Genomic DNA, 19604 nt, shown 5'->3' with positions numbered 1-19604 from the left:
TGTGCAGGTACAACACCCAAAGGGCACCTCGAGGGCTGTGGTTTCCTCTGCCTGCTGAAAATGTGCAGCAGGAGGAGCATCGCCAGGTGCTGCGTATCGGGCAGGCAGGGAGCTTGTTTTGCCAAGGCCACTGTGCATCCCACGCGGCACCGAGCCTCCTTGTAAACTTCTAGGCTGGGGAAATCCTGTTTGAGAAGTGCTCCGGTCAGCAAAACACCAGCACTTAAAAGCTGAATGCACCAGGAGAGGGCATAAATGCGTAATGTGTGTGTAATGGGAGCCCCCACCTCTTTTGGAGGTGAACCTATTGTGAGTTTGTGGTGCTTTTTTTATTAAAAAGCAACAGGTTTTCATTTGCCAGAGGGGAATGTTTTCATGGTGGACCTTGACATGTGGGGAAAGTTAATTGCTTGCGTCCTTTTTGAAGATTTATAGCTGTCTGTCAGGGAGCATTGTGCTCAGGTGTGCACTAGGAAACCTACGGGCTCCCTCAGGCAGCATGGCCACAGGATTCACTTAGACTTAAATTGTCCCTGTGGTGTAAACTGCATTCAGGGAATAAGCGTAATTCCCAGACAAAGAAAAAAAATTGTGCAATTTCCTGCAGAATAGTTCTCTCCCAGGAGCTTCAGGTGCCACCTTCCTGGCTCTGGGGCAACGGAGGTGGTGACTCCCAGACTATGATGGGGACAAGACCCCAAACTCTCAGCAGTGTGACAGCTCATGGTGCCCCACACCTGTCTCAATTCACCAAACTGATGCCTTCCCACACAGCATTTCAATTTTCTTATTTGCACCTCCCACATCCCGGTTCTCACAAAAAGTGAGGAGCCCCGGGGGACACCCCACCAGCACGATGGGGTGTCAGCCACAGATCACGCACGTCCCCCCACGCCGTGCCCCACTGAGGCAATCCGGAGGGAGGATTTATTCCCAAAGGCTGAGGGGAAGGCAAAGCGATTGGGAAACACCCTGCAAGCAGCTGACCTCTTGTAAATCACGGCTGGGACTTCCTACCTCCCTCGGCTCCTGATTGAGAAATGCTTTCTTAATGACCCAGAGCAGATGCGTCAGGCAGATGAAGGAAGTTCCTGAATCAGTGCAACAAGGCTCCTTCCCATGGGAAAACATCCAGCATCGTGCTTCGTGCTGATTTTCAGGCTGCTCACATCCAGGCCTTGCCCAGAGTTTCAGGCGCTTACCCAGAGCTTGAAGGCAGCCTGGGCTCCCAAAGGCACCAGAGGTTCAAACCTTCCTGAAATCTATGGGAATTGTGTGGCAAAATGTCCTAGAGCTCGGCATGCTTTGATCTGTTCTCTCCTTCTGTGGCTTTTCTTAAGGATCAGGAGGGCAGGCAGCTGCTGCCGTAGTCCCAATGGAGTACACACTTCTGGTTGTCTCAGTGAGCTTGGTCTGTTCACAGCTTTGGGACCTTACTGAGTCACTCCTCATGGCTCTGATAGAAAAGCAGCAAAACCATTTTCCCCCTCTAAAGGCTGGCAGGAAGATTTACCAGGGTTTGTCCTTGCCTTTCGTATTCCAAGGCCTCATCCGTGCAAGCAGCACACAAGAGGAGCTTGCAGCGCCGCTGGGGCTGTGTGATCCTGAGCACGGTGCTCATTAGCCCCGCGCTGCTGACAGCACAGCTAATTGAGCAACAGGCCCGTGCTGTTGGTTTCTGTGTTTAACCTCCCCCTCTTGGCCAAAAGCTGCTGCTGGTGGAAGCACAGGGAGCTGGGCATTGCATAAACAACCCAGAGGAGAGCAGAACCAGGGTACACGTGAGGAGAACGGAGGCCCATGTGCCGTGGTCAGTGTGGAGGCACCCGCTGGGTGCTGGGCCTGCAGCCCCACGCCCCTCAGGGACCTGCCAAGACAGGCAGGGCATGGAAAGGAGCAGGACGTGGTGAGAGTAAAGTGCCACAGTCATCGTGTGTCATGAATTGCTGTCCAGCAGGCCTGCAGATCATGAGAGAGTCTTTCAGGCTCAGGACCATGCCCACATCTGTCACATTTATGTTCATTCAGTCCTGAAACATGAGGTTGCGTTTTAGCACCAATGACATGGAATAAACGCAGAAAGAAAATGTAGTTATCGCTGAACATTAACCACGCATTCTGCCAAATTGCTGAACGAAGCTTCATTTTCTTGCTGCTTTTGATTTCTGTCTGTTAGGAAATCTAATAGAAAAATCCATGTGTTATGTTATCTGATGGCTCAGAAAATGTTGTGAATAAACTGAATCAGGACCACAATGTAAAGAAAACAACACTAATACAAGTTGTATTTCTTCATTCTTGTCACATATGATTTTCACACTATAAAATAATAAATAATCTGTATACTATACTATACTACTACTACTACTGCTGCTACTACTACTACTAATAATAACAAAGCAGCAATTATACTACCTTTATAGTGTTTCCTATTGAACAATAAAGCTGGTCAGACTCCAGTTCTAAGCAGGCTATTCAGAAAACTTCTATTTATTTATTTATTTTAAAATACATGTAGACAATATTTGTTGTGGATTGGTTTTCATATCCTGATATGCAGGACCACTTCCCCCTCCTGGGCCTGGCATCTTGGAGGCTTGATTTAGAGGAAGATGTGAGAGCAGAGCAGCCTAAGGTAAGGCTGGGAAATGGTGTCAGAGGGCTGCTTCATTCCCAGAGGCTTCATGGTGCATGATCCCTGAGGCACACAGGTGGCTCAGTCTCCTTCACCTGCTTTCTTCACCATAAGCAGGGCTGGACACACTTCTGCTCCTCTTGTGCCACCTTGAGGGAAAAATCCTCTGGTGCATGGGTTGGATTTAGTGAGTTTGCTTCTACCCAGATGTCCGAATGTTCTGCTTTCAGGTCAGGTTTTTCCCATGCCCCTGGGCAGAATAACCACTTCTCCTGGTGGGAACGCAGGCCTGCCTACAAGGGGACTTCTTGGCACAGCCTTCAAATGAAAAATCTCTTTTGCTCAGAAAAAGACAGTATTGTGTAGTGCTGTGCTGCACAGTCTGTGCAGCAAGGGGTGGTAGAGAATAAGGAGATTTCTGACTTGAAAACTCACAGCCTGTTATAAAAGCAAAGAACCTGAGCCACAGACCCTTTCATTTATTTTCAATGCTATTGAAAAAAGCCAGATAAAATCCTTGCTTCATTATTAGTCTGTCCCGAGGCCTGTCACCAGGAAGAGAGGGGGGAATTTAGTTCAATCCCTTGGTTCCTGTTTGCACAGCCTCTGCTGCTTAGGTTGGGAGACTCACCTGGTGGGGTGGCTCAGGCTGGGTTCAACAAACCCCATCATTCCTGTCCCCATCAAGGAAACTGTCAAAAAGCCTTGTTTGTATTCCACAGTTTCTCCCCTGGTTCTTGCTACTCTATCTACAAAGCTAACTAGGAGGAGAAAATCATGTGAAGAAATAGGACTTAACCAGAAAAAGGTGTCTTTTAATCTTGAATAAAAATGATGCTAAAATATGCTTTTCAGTTTCCATCGTGGTATACTGTCAGTCCAGAAAAAATATCTCTTCTGTGGTTAGAAAAACTCAAATCATTTTTAAAATAAGAAGTGCTTCACAAGCACATCTTCAAGATGGTCTTTGCCTTTAGGGAAATGAAAGGTAGGGAGTATTTGATCTGCTGCACCTCTTTTGTTCTTGCAGTTTGCCAGAGGCAATTGATGCCACCACCGCCAGAGGAAAGTCCAGCCTGAGTGCACAGTATGAGGTGGGAGAGTAAAAAACAGCCTACATGAACCCATCCTTGCTGTGTGCCACATCTCCATAGACTTCTGTGGATTGTCTCAACCTTGTAGACTTCTTCACTTTACATGAAACTATGGGACAACTTCCTGAAGGTAACCAGCCACTTCTGCACCATAAAGTTTAATTGAACTCTGAACTAGGCATGTCAAAACATTAGCAATTTTTTTTGTTAATTATTTATTTATTCTCATATTTATCACTTCTGCAGATTGCTGACCTACAGATGCACATTGCAGTTTTAATGCAGACCCCTGACATTGTGAAGATCCATTGTAATGTTTGTCCTTCTGTTGATTCCAGCTGCTGGGCTCTTGGATGCACTGATAGCACTTTGGTGTGATGTGCAGATGATGCTGTAAATCACTTCATATTTTCCACAAAGCCTGTTAGCCAGCTGCATCGGCAAAATATATTTGCTAGCATTAACATGGGTAAAATTAAAATATAATTTTGTGACGCAACTCCTTTTCTTGAAAGTTTGGGACTCTCCTGAAGTCCCAAGAGAAGGATTTCTCTTCAGAGACATGCTGTGACTAAGTGTTCACAGCAGGAAACAGGAGGCCTGTACACCCACCTTGTAATCTCCCCATCCAAAAGACCATTACCACAAGAAATTCAAGTGATCCCAAGGATCTCTGCCAGACTGAAGAGCTGACATCTAGTGCTAGCCAGCCTCTTCTCAAAAGCCACAGAAAACCTGTTTTAAGCAATGAAACCCACTGCTCTTCCCTCTTTGGCAAAATTACAGGCAGTTTCTCTCCCTGTGACTTCTCAGCTATGGTTTCAGGGCAGAAGGGACGTGACGCAGAGGCACTCCTGCCTACTCCAGCCCAGCAGGTAGAGCAAGAAGGGCACGGGTGGAGCTGGTGGGATGGTGAAGTCTGGCCTGTTCCTGGAAATGCAGCGCTCAGCAGCATAGCCACACAACACCAGGCTGCTCTTCCAGTGGGCACCAGCCCAGCACTGGACTTTGACTTGGTTTGTTTTTCCACCCTTTGAGGAAGACTCAGCCGTCCACAAAGCTGCCTGAGCAGCTGCTCGTACAGCGCAAACTGCCTGAGTTGACAGCCCAAGGCCATCCGGCAGTGAGCAACATCTCTGAATCAACACAGATGTAGCTGGGCTAAACGCCCAGTCAAATAAAAAGGTCACCTTTTATCTAGGTCATCATCCCTGCCGTCCTCACAGCACTCTAAGCTCCTCTTCGAGCAGAAACGAAGGCTCCAAGAACTGAGCAAGCTTCTGACCCACAAGGGTGGTCCCCCTGGAAGGGGACAGTGGTGGTGGAGGATGTGTTCTGGGGTCTGTTGCCTTCCTTCTAATGGCCAACTGACTTTTGTCTTCTCATGCCTGTGTTTTCTCAGCTTACCTAACACCTAAAACGCACATTTTTTTTTCTCATTTTTTTTTCTCCTTTTTTTCCCCCCTCCCCTAGAATTTAAAGCCAAGCATCCATCAAGAACACACAACTGAAACTAGGCAGAGTTGAAAAATATACTGGTCACTTTTTTTATTGAGCACCGAAGTGGCAGAACCCACACACATCCAGCAGCAGACACACGAACCAGGAGATGTTTTGCCTGGGTCTGGCTCAGATCCTCAGCTGCCACAAGGCAGAGCAGCTTCACCAACACCACTGGCAGCACTTGAGAATCCGGCAGGCCATGAGCATTTCTAGCACGCAGTGATACTTGTACAATTGATTATAGCACCAAACATACTTTAAAGTGTACATGGGGACATGAAAAACAAGCTACATTAGCTATTTCCTATTGTGCTTCATGAAAGTGTTGTAAAGCCATTTGTCTTTGGAGAGAAGATAAGGTGAGGACAACTCATTTGGTCTGTTTTCTTTTCAACGTGTGATGGATGACAGTGTTGAAAACACAGCATTTATTCAAGCTGCTTCTGTGGCTTTTGTTTCCAAGTTTGACAACTGATAACTTGAAAAACCAAATGTAATAGCACCATGAGGAAGGGTGATGTCTCTGATAACACCCCATAAACAGAAAACCATTAGCAAATTATTAATCTGTAATTTTTCCTTTTTAAAAATGCCTTATGCAATTAGAAAATATCTTTAACAACCCATCAGGCAAGGTGATCAGGTGTGTGCCCTCTCTAGCCACCAAAAAGCAACCGCTGCAGTGAATGTATTCACTAACATTAAGTAGTTTTGGATAAAATTACAAAAATAGATCTGTTGGAATACAGTTGCATTTAATTCCTAGAACTTGGAGCAAAGGCATGTAGAATTGAATGGAGTTCAATGAATTAAGAGATTTAGGAACATGTGGAGCTCTTCATCTGTTTTTTTGCTCCATAAAGCACTGAGGAGCAAATCTGTTTATGAAAGAAAACAAAGAGTGGTTTGGCATCTCTCATCTCTCCAGCTGCAAATGTCATATGCAAAGTATCAAGTGTTTTATAAGCGTCTGAGCTTTGGCTTAAACTATCAGTGAATGGAAAGAAAAACCTCTTAGTTGGTGGGGGGAAGCAAGCACTTGTATTTGTGAATCGGGTATTTATAAACACTGCTACTATTCTGCGTATCAAAATGCTAATTTTATGCATGCAGATGGGGACATGTACTAAACAAGGAACCCAAAATATCTTCCTTTGCCTAGTAATTCCGACAGATTTGTTGGAATGAAATGGAACCATCCCTTTAGGAGCTGCCATAGAAAAAGAAAGCATTAGCAGAAAATGTGTTTTCCATTTCCTACTGCTAAGTAGCTAAAAGAAGCTGTAAAGGCCAAAACACAAATAATGTGACCTTAAGGATTTATGGAGTCAACATAAAGGTACAGGACTTCTAGAAAGAAGGTGCCCACCTGCCAGCCAGTCCTTATAATCACACATTTATCCTGCTTTTACCTAATAGGTGCACAAAATAGCCAGACTTCAGCCCTACTGCTGACGTTTTGCAGGTACAAAAAGACAGATATAAAACTTGTGAGCATTAACTGTGCTGGCTAAAAACAACAACTTCAAAAAGTTGTCATGCATGTTTCTCTAACTGAATAGATTTTTCTGCAATATCTAAGCAATCACCAGCTCTTAGTCCGCAGCTCATCAGACTGAGATGCTTACGGAACATAACTTAAAGAATTTTATTTTTTTTTGCTCCTACCTCCTCAAATTTTTAATATTTCAGGCTTAGGGTTGTAGACTGGGTCTCAAACCTGGTGAACCCCAGCTATAAATAGGAAAAAAAGAAACCTGCAGGTTTCTTCAATCTTGACGCTTATGAGAAAACTTTCATGAAGTAATTCTTTGAGATAGGCAGGGACTGTTTTTTTACACAGAGCTCCTTTAGTCTTAGTCTTGACTATTTTCATACAATTTAAATATAATATTTTGGTATGATTCTGACTGCATTTCATTCTTTATACTACTGAGTTATGTTTCTGGTACTGAAATCTGAATCAGTCCCTTAAGATGCACACAGAGAGCATGCTGTGTGCCAGCAGCCTGATAAGGGCACTGCGGCTTGCAGGGATCCGCTTGGTGATATTTACATATTGTCAGTAGAAGGGCAGCTCATAAATAATGTGGTTTCTTTCAGGGAATCATATTCCTCCCCAAGATGATAGGCTTAAAATCCAGACTCCTCCTGTTTCTTGAAAAGTGAAGTCTTTTTGTCATTGATGGGCAGGGTTCGGGGTAATGGCGGAGACATGCTCATGTAGATTTAGGACTAGAATTCTTCCAAAAGAAAAACGTTGAGTAAATCATTCCTTGAAAGCTGCTTAACAGAGTGGTCTGGCTGGGCAAGAAATCAAACAGAAAAAGGAATTAAAATATTTATCCTTCCTGGGATGTTTATACAGAGCTTGTCCTTACGTAGTCATGGAATCTTAACCGTCACCCTGACGTAGGTACATAAAAGACACACTTAACTGCTTTGTTTTCTTAACTGCCAGTTAAGTTCAGGTTAGCTTTAAAGTGAAGCTAAAAGTGTTGAGAATACCATCTTGGAACAGAATCTTCAGTATAATAAATATTTTCACTCTTGCCTAATTCAAAGCCTGATGAAAGTCGGGGAGCTCTTTCGTCCGGCCAGACAAGTACATTTACTCACCTGAGTGGGACACATTCTTCAGGACAAATGTACATGCTCTTAAAGTTACCCCACAAAGTCACCCATATGCTTAAGTATTTGCAAGACTGACCCTGACTGCAATCCATCCTTTTACTTTGTCTTGCAGCAGCAGTAATACCTGCAGTAGAAGCCCCTAAATTAAAACTTTAAAGTCTTAAAGCTCACAAAGTTTCGCAGCATTTTTCACCTTGAAAATCACTTTGTCCTGTAAATACTTAGAAAGCAAAGGTTTTTCAAAAAACAGGTCCATCTTGTGGAATTCAAATAAAAAGTGGGAGGGAGAGAGCAAAAGTTGGGAAAGACGCCAATTTATCCGTGGACATTTTGCAGAGCTCTATCTGCAATGCCACAGATTCTCAGGATACTTCCACAGCACCATCTGTCTGCAGAGCTGCTTCAGCTCTACTCTTAGAGCCTGAGATATCCATCTGCACGCAGTTTTAAGGTGCTGTTATTATGCTTGTGTTTTGATGAGAGGTCATTTCAGCCTCAAACAACTATTTCTTTAAATAATTGCATACTAAGCACCAACTGCTTTCACCCAGCTCTCCCTTTACTCACAGGACACTCACCCAGGCACACCTTTGATTTTAGCCCAAATGCTTCTGCTGGTTTTTCACGTAGCCGACCACATTGTTGGAATTACTACCTGTAAAAACAAATCTCAGCAAGGTTAGATTGCAGATTAGTCTGTGGCAAATATTTTCACAAGTAACTCTTAGCAGTGCAATTTTATCAGGGTCATTATTATCTGTTCTCTGCTAGGGCTGTGATAGCTGGCTGGACTGAGGACAGGAAAACCTTTCATAGTTTCATCAGCTGAACTGGCCAAACTTGGCTGGCTGCAAGTCTGATGCTATCAAAGGTCTTGTCTAGTTATACCCGAATATCACTTCCAGCTTGACCTGACTGTTGCCCTCTGGGTCCATATACCCCAATATACATGTAAATTCTCAGCAACAGACCCTGCTTTTGACTGAGTTCTGTGTTCATCTGCAAGACATCCTGGGCCATGACCAAACCTCCAAAAATATACTTCAAAAGAACAAAAGGTTGCTGGATTGGGTGTTTCTCGCCCTTGGGTGGGAACCCCTGGCAGAAGGCTGTATCATTCAGCACCGTGTGTCACAGCTGGCAATACTGGTTCCTAAGATTCCCGTAGTCAGGGCACTGCAGATACGAAAATAAGATCTTTCAGCCAAGACACTGAGAGTTCAGACTAAAGAATCTCCTTCTGCTGTTCAAGGACCTTGATTTCATAAGCTGCAAATTCCCTGTAAGCAATGCAATAGCTATAGGGCTTAATAATAGCAAACACTTCATGCCAATTGCTTACCAAAATACTCCTTGTAGTATTTTTGCCTCAGGTTGCGTCCATCTGAAAAAGAAAGGACATAATGAGAATACATCTCACCAGCCTTCATTCCCTGTGTTAAACTGCAGCTTTCCATGTACAGCACAGATATAGAAGTAATAATCTCACAAACAAGAAAACTGAAGGCCTCTGCAGCTGAAATAGCTTAGACTGCTATAAACCTCTTATAAACCTGTTTAGATTATTGAACCACGCGGGCACAACTCACTTTCCCTGAGAGTGGTTAACTGATGGCCACTATAATGTTACGTCCTTTTCAGTAGCTATGAGTCAGGGAATCACAGACTTCCTCAAATGAAAGAAAATTGGAGTAAAATTTGAGACCAACTATCATTGATCTACAAAGTTCAAGTTCCAGCTAGTTTTTTTTTTTTGTTTACCATTTTATTACATAAAAATGACCCTAGAAATAGCTAGTGTCTAAGAACCATAGAGCTATAAATTACACTAGGGAAGTTATTAAAGAAAGCATATCAAATAATAAAATCAAGGCCAAAAACTCATCTCTCACTGGTGCTTGCTTGGCAGAACAAGAAAGGAAGGGAGATTTCCAGTCAACTGACCTGGATTTCCACGGAGCTTGATGCATTGGCCCCTGTTGGGGATTCCTTCAGCTGTGTTACCGGGGTTGATGATATGGCATTCATACCCTGTGGGGCAATGCAGAGGCTCATCTCCATCCTCAGTGGTGCTGCAGGCCTCAGCTGCAAGAGAAGCCTGAAGATCATAAATTGTGGCTTTATCACCCCTGGGTAAACACAATACAGCAGCAAGGCCACCTTCTTCTGCATCTCCTCCCAGACAGGATTTCTGACCACTTCCCAAGTGAGGCTGCCAATGACCTAACACCTCTAGAGAAGTCTGGCGGAGTAGATGGCCATGTTCACACTTGATACAGAACCTGATTTTTTTTTTTTTCCTAACTCAATATAGAGAGCCCGTATCAGCCCATCTGCCTGTACCACCACCCTACACACAGCCTGCTTTGCAGGGGCTGAAGTGAGGTGAAGACAGACCAACACTGTCTACTGTGGTGGGCACTGATGAGTGTCTCCCCACACTGGTATTGCCTCTGAGCAGTCTGTTCCAGCCAGTGTTTGGGGCTGGCTGGGGAATCAGGGAAACGTGAGCAGGAAGCTGTCCATTTGCTGCTTTATTCTTTGTTCCACACCCATTACAGTACTAATGAATTTAAACCTCAGGTGTGAGTCAGTGTGGATGGAGTAAGGCAGTGCCACCCCTGCCACTACCAGAGTCCTTAATTGCCTTGACCCTGGATATCTAGCAGGCGCGGAGCAGAATAAGAAGGTAAAGCTGGACTTTCAGGTGGTGCTTATGTATACTAAGCATACAGCCTATGCAGGGACACTCCACCCTTTCATTTGCCAGGTTTTTAATTTCAACAACCTCTGCTGTAATTCCCATGTCATGACTGATGGCTCTTCACTAATTATTCCCTCAAGCTGAGATAAAGGTGATAAAATAGTAACAAATAACACAAGCATGACAGGGATGGATGAGGAAGGACCTATTTTATCTTAATTCTAGCAGGGCAACTCCAACAAGATGGAAGCAGAATTTCCTCTTGAAGAGCGAGGTGTTTCCATCATGGATGGGAATTAAGGTTTGCTAAGTCTGATACCATCTGTGGAAGACCAAAGAGGGTAATTTACTGGCACTACCTGTGTCTGACTACAGCTGATCAAAAGCTGGAATAGCCTTTCTGTGGTGAAATGAAGAACTTCAGGCATAAATACATGTCAGGATGTGTCATAGAAGAAAATTTCCTGCCTCCCTGCTGCCTCCATGTTACATTTTGAGGTATTTGAAAAATGTAATTAAAAGTCCTTTCTCTGTGGAATTAATTGAGAAGCTCAATCTTGTTAGCAGTCCTCAAGCTTTGATGCTCCCAGCTCCATCTCAGCTTCCCTCAACTCTGCAGCATTTTGTCTGGGCTTCTGTTTAAGGCAGTCTTCTGACACAAGAGCCAGAACTGAGTCCCCATCCCAGGGCATCAGCGCAGTGAGGCCACTCCAGGTTATGAGACCCCCTGAACCAAGCCTGCACACAGACTGTCAAGCAGCTGGCAGAAAATCCATGTATACTGACAAAGATTTTTTCTAAAAAACCATGCATTTCTACTTATTTAAAGAATGGATAAAAGCACAGTTCCCTGGAGTATTCCTAGTGCTCTGCTGCCTCCCGGCTTCCCCCTGTGTGTTGCACTTTGCTCTGGAAGGGCAGATCTGATCTGATCAAGCTCTCCTAGCACAGGATTTCCATCTGTTCCCATAGAAAAACTGATTTATTGCACCAGAAACTAGTGCCCTGTACAACAGCGTCATTTGTGCAGAAACTACAGGCAAATATGAGCAGCCCCAGCATGCCAAAGTCCCTGGAAAGCCCTGTATATGATGAATATACTATTTACTGTCTTTTGTACAATTACCCATATCACAGAGAAGACAGTGAAACATTCTGTACCTTGTAAGACTTCCTCTGGGCCATCCAAAAGCCATCCATTTCCTCCCAGCCAGCGGGGTTTGGGCTGAACCAACCAGTCTAAAACTGTAAAAGAAATGAGAAAGCACAGAGTCAAGGTGCAGCTGTCAAAGGGCATGCTGTTATAGAAAAATCACAGATTCTGTAACTGGCAGGATGAGGCTGCCAGGATCCTGACGGATGGATTTGAGTGGATCCTCCATTCCCATGGCATGGATCAGGTGAGTTGGTTGTCTGGATCCTGTGAGCACTAATCCAGATTAGGATTCTTTATTTATTGATTTATCACAATCCCAGGAAAAGGGCTGGCATTAGAGGAATTCTACCACTTGTGCTAATAGAAATTTCACAACACCAGCTGACTTTAGCTAATTTCTTGACTCAGCAGTCATTCCAAACTCATCTGCAAGAATTCAGAAGTGCAGAAACAGTTTTATCCTCAAACTCACACCAACCACACCTCACACCTGTGACCTGCTGCACATGGGGGCGACTACCAAAATTTTTACATGGTTCTGCCCCAATTTGACTGCTGGCCTCTCTACCTGGCGGTGGCTGCACAGACTCAAGGCAGGCGTAGATGCACCCGTTGTAGCAGCAGCGTTTGTGCCTCTCGCACTCGGAATCGGAGCGGCAGCTGGGCACCTCGCAGGCTCGGTCAGGCAAAGTCTGGGGCGGAGGTGGGCAGCGGTCATTCTTCTGGTAGTGGGCACTGTGAGAATGAAGAGGGTACTCATAATCCTTGCAAAGAAAAGAAAAGAAAAGGAAAAACACAGGTTTGGCATAAGGAGAGTACCAACCGTCCCATAAATTGAAATAGAAGGGGGATTTTCAAAGCAGTTCTCAAGTATTCATGAGGCAGAACAATTATATGCTCTGCTTTCCCAGCCCCATCTTCAATGCACTGAAGACACAGCTATATAACCACATTAGCACCTTCTTTGGAAACCCCAAACCATCAAATTTTTGTGTGGAGTTCACACTTGTTTTGATCCCCAAAGGGATCTGGAACTGATGTCCCAGGTAGTACCTGTCTCCAGAACAGGTTCCTTCACCCTTCATCACCTCCTACTGGACCAAAACTTCTAGGGGAGAGGTACAAAGTCTTTCAAGCTAATCCACTGTAGAGGTCTGGGTTGTTAAATTAGAAACTATTTCGCAAACTGGAAATGATCTGGGTAAGAGCTGTGCGGGTGATGTCAGTTTAATCACACAGCAAATGAGGTGGTGTTCAACTACAGCAGAAAGGAGCCCAGCTGCTCCACACACTGAAAGGAAAGGGGGATTTAAAGTGGATTAACAGGCACAGGATTTTACCAGAAACATTTGTAAGAGGCAGCACTGAAATATTATCTGTGCTGGTGACATTTTAGCAAGCAGCCAACTCCCTCCATCAGAGGTGATTCACCCTGGCCCGTTCCTTTTTCACCTTTAGCTAAAACACTCATCTCTGGGCTTAAACCTAGCTCCCCAGAGCAGCATAAAGTGCTCACAAAGGGCAAAAATCAGTTCTCAGATTTATTAATAAACACACATTAATACAGCTCTGGTCAAATCAGAAGACAGATCCTGGATTTGCCTTTTTTTTATCAAGGCCTAGCCCAAAGCTGGAAGTAAGAGCACTGGCAGGCTGCTTGGTTTAAGAGCCCTGTAGATACTTGGCCCCATCACTGCTGTGTTTTGAAATCTGTGATGAACAACTGGGTTGTTATTCCAAGAAAAAAAAATGTGGTGCAACTGTCCCCGAGGGGGTCCAGGGAAATTTCACCATCAGACTATGGAGAAATTTGGGGTGAGACTAATATCCTTCTTTATCCCGATGCTGCTTCATTCTAATTGTTGAAAGCTCCAATGGCTTCTGTGGAACATGTGTGCAAAATGTGTTGCAAAACAGCATGTCACCACACATAGTGCCCAAAAACACATCCTAGGAGAGGCCCCAGGAGGTAGCCTGCACTCATCCCAAGTCCACAAGCTGAACGCTCCCTTGGTAGTCTAATACTTCCACTGTGTTTTTGAGCTGAAGGAATGAACACTGACTGTTGCTCACATCTAACATGAGAACGCTTGCCAAAACTTTAGCACTCAATTGATCTGTGAAGGGGCCCATAGCCCTGGGGACTGACCCCTGGCCTGCTCAGCCTCTGCTGCTACACACCACTGAATACCAAACAAAGTAATGATTCACATTATTTGTGCTACCAGTGTGAGAAGTTTTGCTTCCATGCTTTGCCATGTATTGTACCTAGGATATAATTGTATTGCTGACGTGGTTGTTTTTGCATCAGAGTTGATTTCATTTCTTTGGGCAATAGCTAGGGGGAAATGGAGAGCAAGTTTCTCAGCTGCCTGCTTTGCAGTCATTGAGTCAGCAAATACACAAGTACAGAGCAGAGTTAGGATGATTAGAAGTTTTAATTTATACTAAAAGGTGTACATTATTTAACCAGGTATAGGATTTTCTTTAATGTGTGTATATCTGCACATAAGACACAGAACTGCTAATGTTTCTGTAAACAGCCTTCTGCCCTGTTCCCAGTATCAGCCAGGTCCCACTATCAACAGTTCCCTTTCTTCTGCTTTTGCCTGAGTTTCTTACACACAGTGAATAAGAAACTACTCAAGATTCCTTCCATAAGATTGTCTATCCATGAACTGATGTGCTGTTTGATCCACAAGAAAAGTTTAAAAATACATTCCCTACTTTTCATGATGCTTCAATGTTAAAGTGCAAAGCAAGGTGCCAGCTAACACATTAAACTGTTCCTCAAAAAGTTGAAAACATTCCAGCTTTGAAGCAATGTGCTCTTAACCCCAATATGCCTAAAATTCAACTTGTTTGTTGTTGGATTTTAAACGGAGAAATACTTGGACCACATAAGTTGCAAACACTTAACAAGTCTCCCTATTTGAGGGGGCATGTATCTGCAGACTGAAAACATAGGGATCAAAATAACACTGGCAAATAATGGATACATGGGAAAACAGCAAACACAAACAGCTACTGCAGTGGCTTTACAGATGATTCAGAAACCAAGAAGCCAAAATTACAATGAACACCCAGCTCAATGAATGAGATTTCCGTTTGGGAACAATGTAAAGTTTTCTGCCAAATATCTTTGGCCTTCATGACCTTGCTGCCCATTTTCTTTGATCAGCTACTGCACTTAATCCCTGCCATTCTAAACCTCATAGACAATAAATTATTCCTGTGAATTTTGTCTAATAAAATTATCGCCACTGCTTTATGCCTGCTGAAATCTCAGTGGGAAACAGGATTCTCTCATTCATAAAGCAGCCTGGCTAAGGATGTCTCTAGGTAAGGGCTACAAGGTCTCTATAAAATCTCTCCAAGGATTCAGTTTGGCTTGGAGCATAGCTTGGATTCATCACTTTTACAGATTGTGACAACCGTCAGAATTCCTTCTTCTAAGAATCTTTTTCAATTCCGGAGGCAAACTGTCATACCCCATGGAAACTGATTTTAATGAAAATATCTGCATTAGAGTTATGCAGACACAAGGTAAAGTAAGAAGTTTAGAGTTCAGCTAAGAACCCTAGAAGTCAGTAAAGATGATCATGGAAAACTTGAATGCAACCACTCACTTCCAACTCATGTTTTCAATGGTAACTGCAGGATACCTTTAAACAATCCCAAATCTGTTCTGTTATTTGCACCTGAATCTGGACCCTGGACTTGTGCCAAAGCACGGCTCTCTGCTAATTCATATTCATAGCCATGTCTAAGATCACATGTGAGGTTTTTGTCAGCCTCCAGTCACCAGCTCTGGCCCTGGAAGGTGTTTCCAGACAAAAGCCATAAACCCCATTTTCTCTGAAACAAGACCCAGCATCTACAGTACTGGAAGACTGTTGTAAAATGCATGATAGTGATAAGAGGACTGGAAAACAGGGAATAGAGTGCAACATATGTATGTATGCAGGTTTTAAAGGCTGAGAGAGGCTCTACTTGTATGTTACTCTTAGCCACACATGGGATAGAAGCCTCAACATGAAGTGTGCTAATCTGATAGACAAAGAGCATATCTCCTTGTTGATGTATTACAGCTAGCTGTAGGGTAAATAAATTGTTGGAGGAACATTACAGCAGCTATAAGGAATTCTTTGTTTCTGGAAATCTTTAAACGACTGGATTTTTTTTTCCCCCCTAAAATGCTTGATGTAGTAGACACCGGAATAAATTCAGGACTGCCCCAGGTTTTCCCAGTAGACATGTGGGTGTCTTGATAATAAATTGAAGGCCATTCCCAGCCAGCTTCCTCCCTCTCCCCTTTGGGAACAGTCCAGACTGTGCAGCAGGCTGCAGAACAAAGCTGCAGATCACTGACCTCGAGGAGGGTCCCTCTGACTGGAAAATACAAGGATTTGCTAAAAAGCTGGCCCTCTATCCCAACCTGACTGCCAGACATTTCTTGTCATTACATTCTCCATCCTCTTTCTCTGTTCTCAATCAGCTCCTCCCTTCCAACCAAAACCTTTCCTCAGAGTCCATAATGAACAACTCCTGGCTGGAGCTCAAGCTGGTTCCTCATCGTAACACCTGCCCATCCATCATTCTGCAGCCCTTGGTTGGGTGGATGCATTCTCTGGACTGAGTTTTGGATTTGGACACCTATTCTGTCACCTCCCTGCCTCTCTCGTCCTCCTCCCCCTAAAAACCTTGCCCAAGTCCTCCTGGGTGTCTCCTGGATATGGTCTTTGGCCCATCTCCCGTATGGCTGCGCTCTGCCATGAGCGCCTCCATCTGTTATCTCTCTATCCAACTGCCTCCTAAATCAGCTGTTCCACCGAAAGCCTCTGATTTCCTAACTGTAGGGAACAGACAACATTTGGTAGAAAAAGAAAGCATTTCTCTGATGAGGAAAGGATGCTGCTGAAACCGGGTCTTGGTGGAGAAGAGGATGGGGAGAGGACGGCCTTCCTCCTCACGAATCTCTGAGGTGAAGGAAAAAGAAAGGCGCTTTCTGTTTTCCCAAATGAAATGTTTCTGTCAATATGAGCAGTTCTAGCTGAGCATGCCAGATCAGTAGCACCTGGGTTCATGGCTGCCAGAAAAAACAGCCCTTTGAAAAACTGCAGATTGAAAGAGGATTTGTCCTCGGGGGAGTGGGCTCCGTGCCTCTACACAGCACATTATCTGAAGATCAACATGTAAATACCTGTTCTGCTCCTGTCCTATCTCTCTGGGACATTTACACTACGATCCTACTGAACTTGAGCCTCATGTTGAAATACGACAGAAGAACATACTAATGAATACACTTTTCCAATGAACGGGTCTGTACAAAACACAGCTCTTTGGTTCATTTTCCAATTAAAGTGCAAACCAGACACTGTCCCAAGGGAAGCTTCAGTGAAGAAAACTTCAGGTCTGAAAATAACAGGTTACCTTTAAAGTATTAACACACATTTTCTGCAAAATTTCAGTGAGACAAATGCACCGTATCTAATTTCATTCAGCATGGGCAAAAGATAGATCACCCTTCTGAATCAGCAGTCACACAATCCAACTGTAGTTGTCCCCACACATCACTCTAGATGTCATGGGCCAAACCCCATCCATTTTAAATTAAAAACCTTTGTATGTGGCTGCAGAAAACAAGTGGAGAAACCCCCTGTGACACCAAGAAGCTGTTTATACAGCTGTTTTCAACTGCTCTAAAATGAAATTAAACCTGAGCATGAGAAAACAGACTGACCAAGGCAATCCCCCATGGCCATCTCCAACAGTTGGCAACTTGTTGCTGCTTCAGTTTCAATCCCAGTGCTACTGCTGTAAGTACCACAGCAGATTTGGGAATGATGCTGGTGGTGCTCAGTACCCCACTAGTGAACAGCCACACAGCTCATTTCCCCCTCTGGCACACAGGCACAGCAAGTGCTCCAGCACTCCCATTATCACTAGGAGATGGAGGTATTTACCCAAAGTTACCCCAAAAGGCAGCAGGGAACTGAGCAGGGAACCCTCCTCCCTGCTCTGAGAAGATAATCACATTATTTTCTTTTCACTAAATCTATTCCCAGCCATGTAGTTTTTTCATTCCCCATTCAGCCTTCCCTTGTTGCCCTATGAAGTTTCTAGGAAAAACAGTGACAATTGCAGCTCTGATATTTTCAGCATGCTTTACAAGATTCCCATTGCAACAGCTAGGTGGCAAAAGTTTAGCACAGCCTGGGAAACTTAACACAGCCCTTTTATAGAGACTGGCTGTGCATTCAAATGCTTCTTGTTCTAAAATGATACACACACATAAGGAAAGCTCCCATTTCAGAGTGAGCACACCCAGCTCCCCAAAATCACCCCACCGCAGGCTACTCACATCATATTTCTCCGTCATTTTCAGATGTAGAGCACGTTTCCAGAGATGTCTTGCACAGCCTGAGTCTGGCAGCAAAATTAAGACACACAAAGCTGCAGTGAAGATCTTTTTACAGAAAATCATCTCTGACGGCATCCTGGAATCCATTTTTCCCAATGAGAGATCAAATAAGGAGCTCAGCTTTCCAGGATCCAGGCGATTCAGAGTCCTGGCAAGGAGGGAGGGAGACGGAGAGGGAGGGAGAGTGAGGGCTGATCGCTGGGGAGAGCTGCTTTCTGCTGCGCAGCTTCTGGGAAGGGAAAGGGAAAAATAAAGGAAAAAAAAAGAGAGCCCACGAGCAGAAGCCAGGAGCTGCCGTTGAACTTCTCTACGCAAAGTTAGATTGGGTTCTCCGCTCACATGTTCACACAAAGCACATGCTTTCCTTGAATGATAGATGGGAAGATTATTTGGAAAGATTATTTTTAGACCTTTGTTCCCAACATCTGGCATCCTCAGAGAGCCCCATTCAAAGCCAAAGCGTGGGATCAGATGACAGCTGCCGCAGGGGGAAATAAAGGTCTTGGAGGGGTGGGCTCGGCAGCGTCTAGCAAACAGCTCACCCAAACTTTCCAGGCTACTCGGCTCTCCCTTTGTGTGCTTCCCGCTGTGCCTTGAGCCATGGTTTCAGATCATGTCTTGACAAAGTGATAACTTTGTATGAAGGCTGCTTGAAGGAAATGATTTAAAGACATGATAAACACGCAGAGGCTTTAATTAAACCAAGTTGACATTAGCTTTCTGCAAATGATTTTGAAGAAAGGGAAGATGTGGCCATCAGGTAAAAATAAATCCATATGCATGGGTGGGGAATAGGGAAGGAAGGTGCTTTGGAAATGACATGGCCAAATGGAAAGTGAGGAAGGGGACATGAGTCAGCCTGTGCCTGACAATGGGAGAGACTGGACATGGGGTTGAGACACCTGCATGATATACAGGCACCCCGGTGTCTGAAGGACCAGAATCCCTCTAAGAAATAAGGAAGAAAACATCCCAGCATCCTGCCTGGGAGGATGAGACAGAGACAGAAGCAGGTGCTAAAGAGTAAAGGAGCAAAGTATCTAATATATATACACACACACAGACACACATATATAGAGAGAGTACATACACATATACATCTATACATGTACATATATGCTTTCTCAGCCTTTAATAGTAATTTTTTTCAGGGATTCCTGAACCAAACATGGGGACTTATTTTATAATCCTCTTTGATGAACATCTCCTCCAGTAGCTTGTCCAGCCTCTACCAGGAATGAGGTAGAAAATGGACCCACAAAATTAGTCAAGATAAGAGCACTGAGTCCTGCTTGCTTCAGTTTACCCCAAATGTAAAGTCACACTCTGTAGCCAGAGCCTCCCAAAGGAGCTCTGAGGGCATCTCTGTGGAGACACAGTGACTATATACATACTAGTCTGTATTTATGTGGTCTTTACCATGGGTTTCTACTGCAGTAACAATAATATCTCCT

At 44.2% G+C, this 19604-nt stretch overlaps 1 protein-coding gene across 4 annotated transcripts; it reads right to left on the bottom strand.

Annotated features, from left to right (window-relative positions):
* Positions 1-5247: 5247 nt before the first annotated feature.
* WFDC1 (WAP four-disulfide core domain 1) lies at positions 5248-18705 on the bottom strand. 4 transcript variants are annotated; one of them, XM_082770081.1, is made up of 8 exons: positions 18426-18591; positions 18091-18298; positions 12295-12490; positions 11732-11815; positions 9811-9951; positions 9209-9250; positions 8445-8521; positions 5248-7536 (listed from the first exon to the last, which is right to left on the bottom strand). In XM_082770081.1, the coding sequence occupies exons 2-7, from the start codon at positions 18235-18237 to the stop codon at positions 8463-8465; spliced, it is 669 nt and encodes a 222-aa protein (XP_082626207.1). In that variant the 5' UTR covers positions 18238-18298; positions 18426-18591; the 3' UTR covers positions 5248-7536; positions 8445-8462. The 4 variants fall into 4 exon arrangements, with proteins under 4 accessions (XP_082626207.1, XP_082626208.1, XP_082626205.1 ...); XM_082770082.1 differs by having other exon boundaries at positions 18091-18705; XM_082770079.1 differs by having other exon boundaries at positions 5248-7532; positions 18091-18591.
* Positions 18706-19604: the final 899 nt, after the last annotated feature.

Source organism: Aythya marila (genome assembly GCF_965140915.1).
Source record: "Aythya marila genome assembly, chromosome: 12".
Classification (NCBI taxonomy): Eukaryota; Metazoa; Chordata; class Aves; order Anseriformes; family Anatidae; genus Aythya; species Aythya marila.
This window is presented reverse-complemented; position numbering and strand designations above follow the sequence as displayed.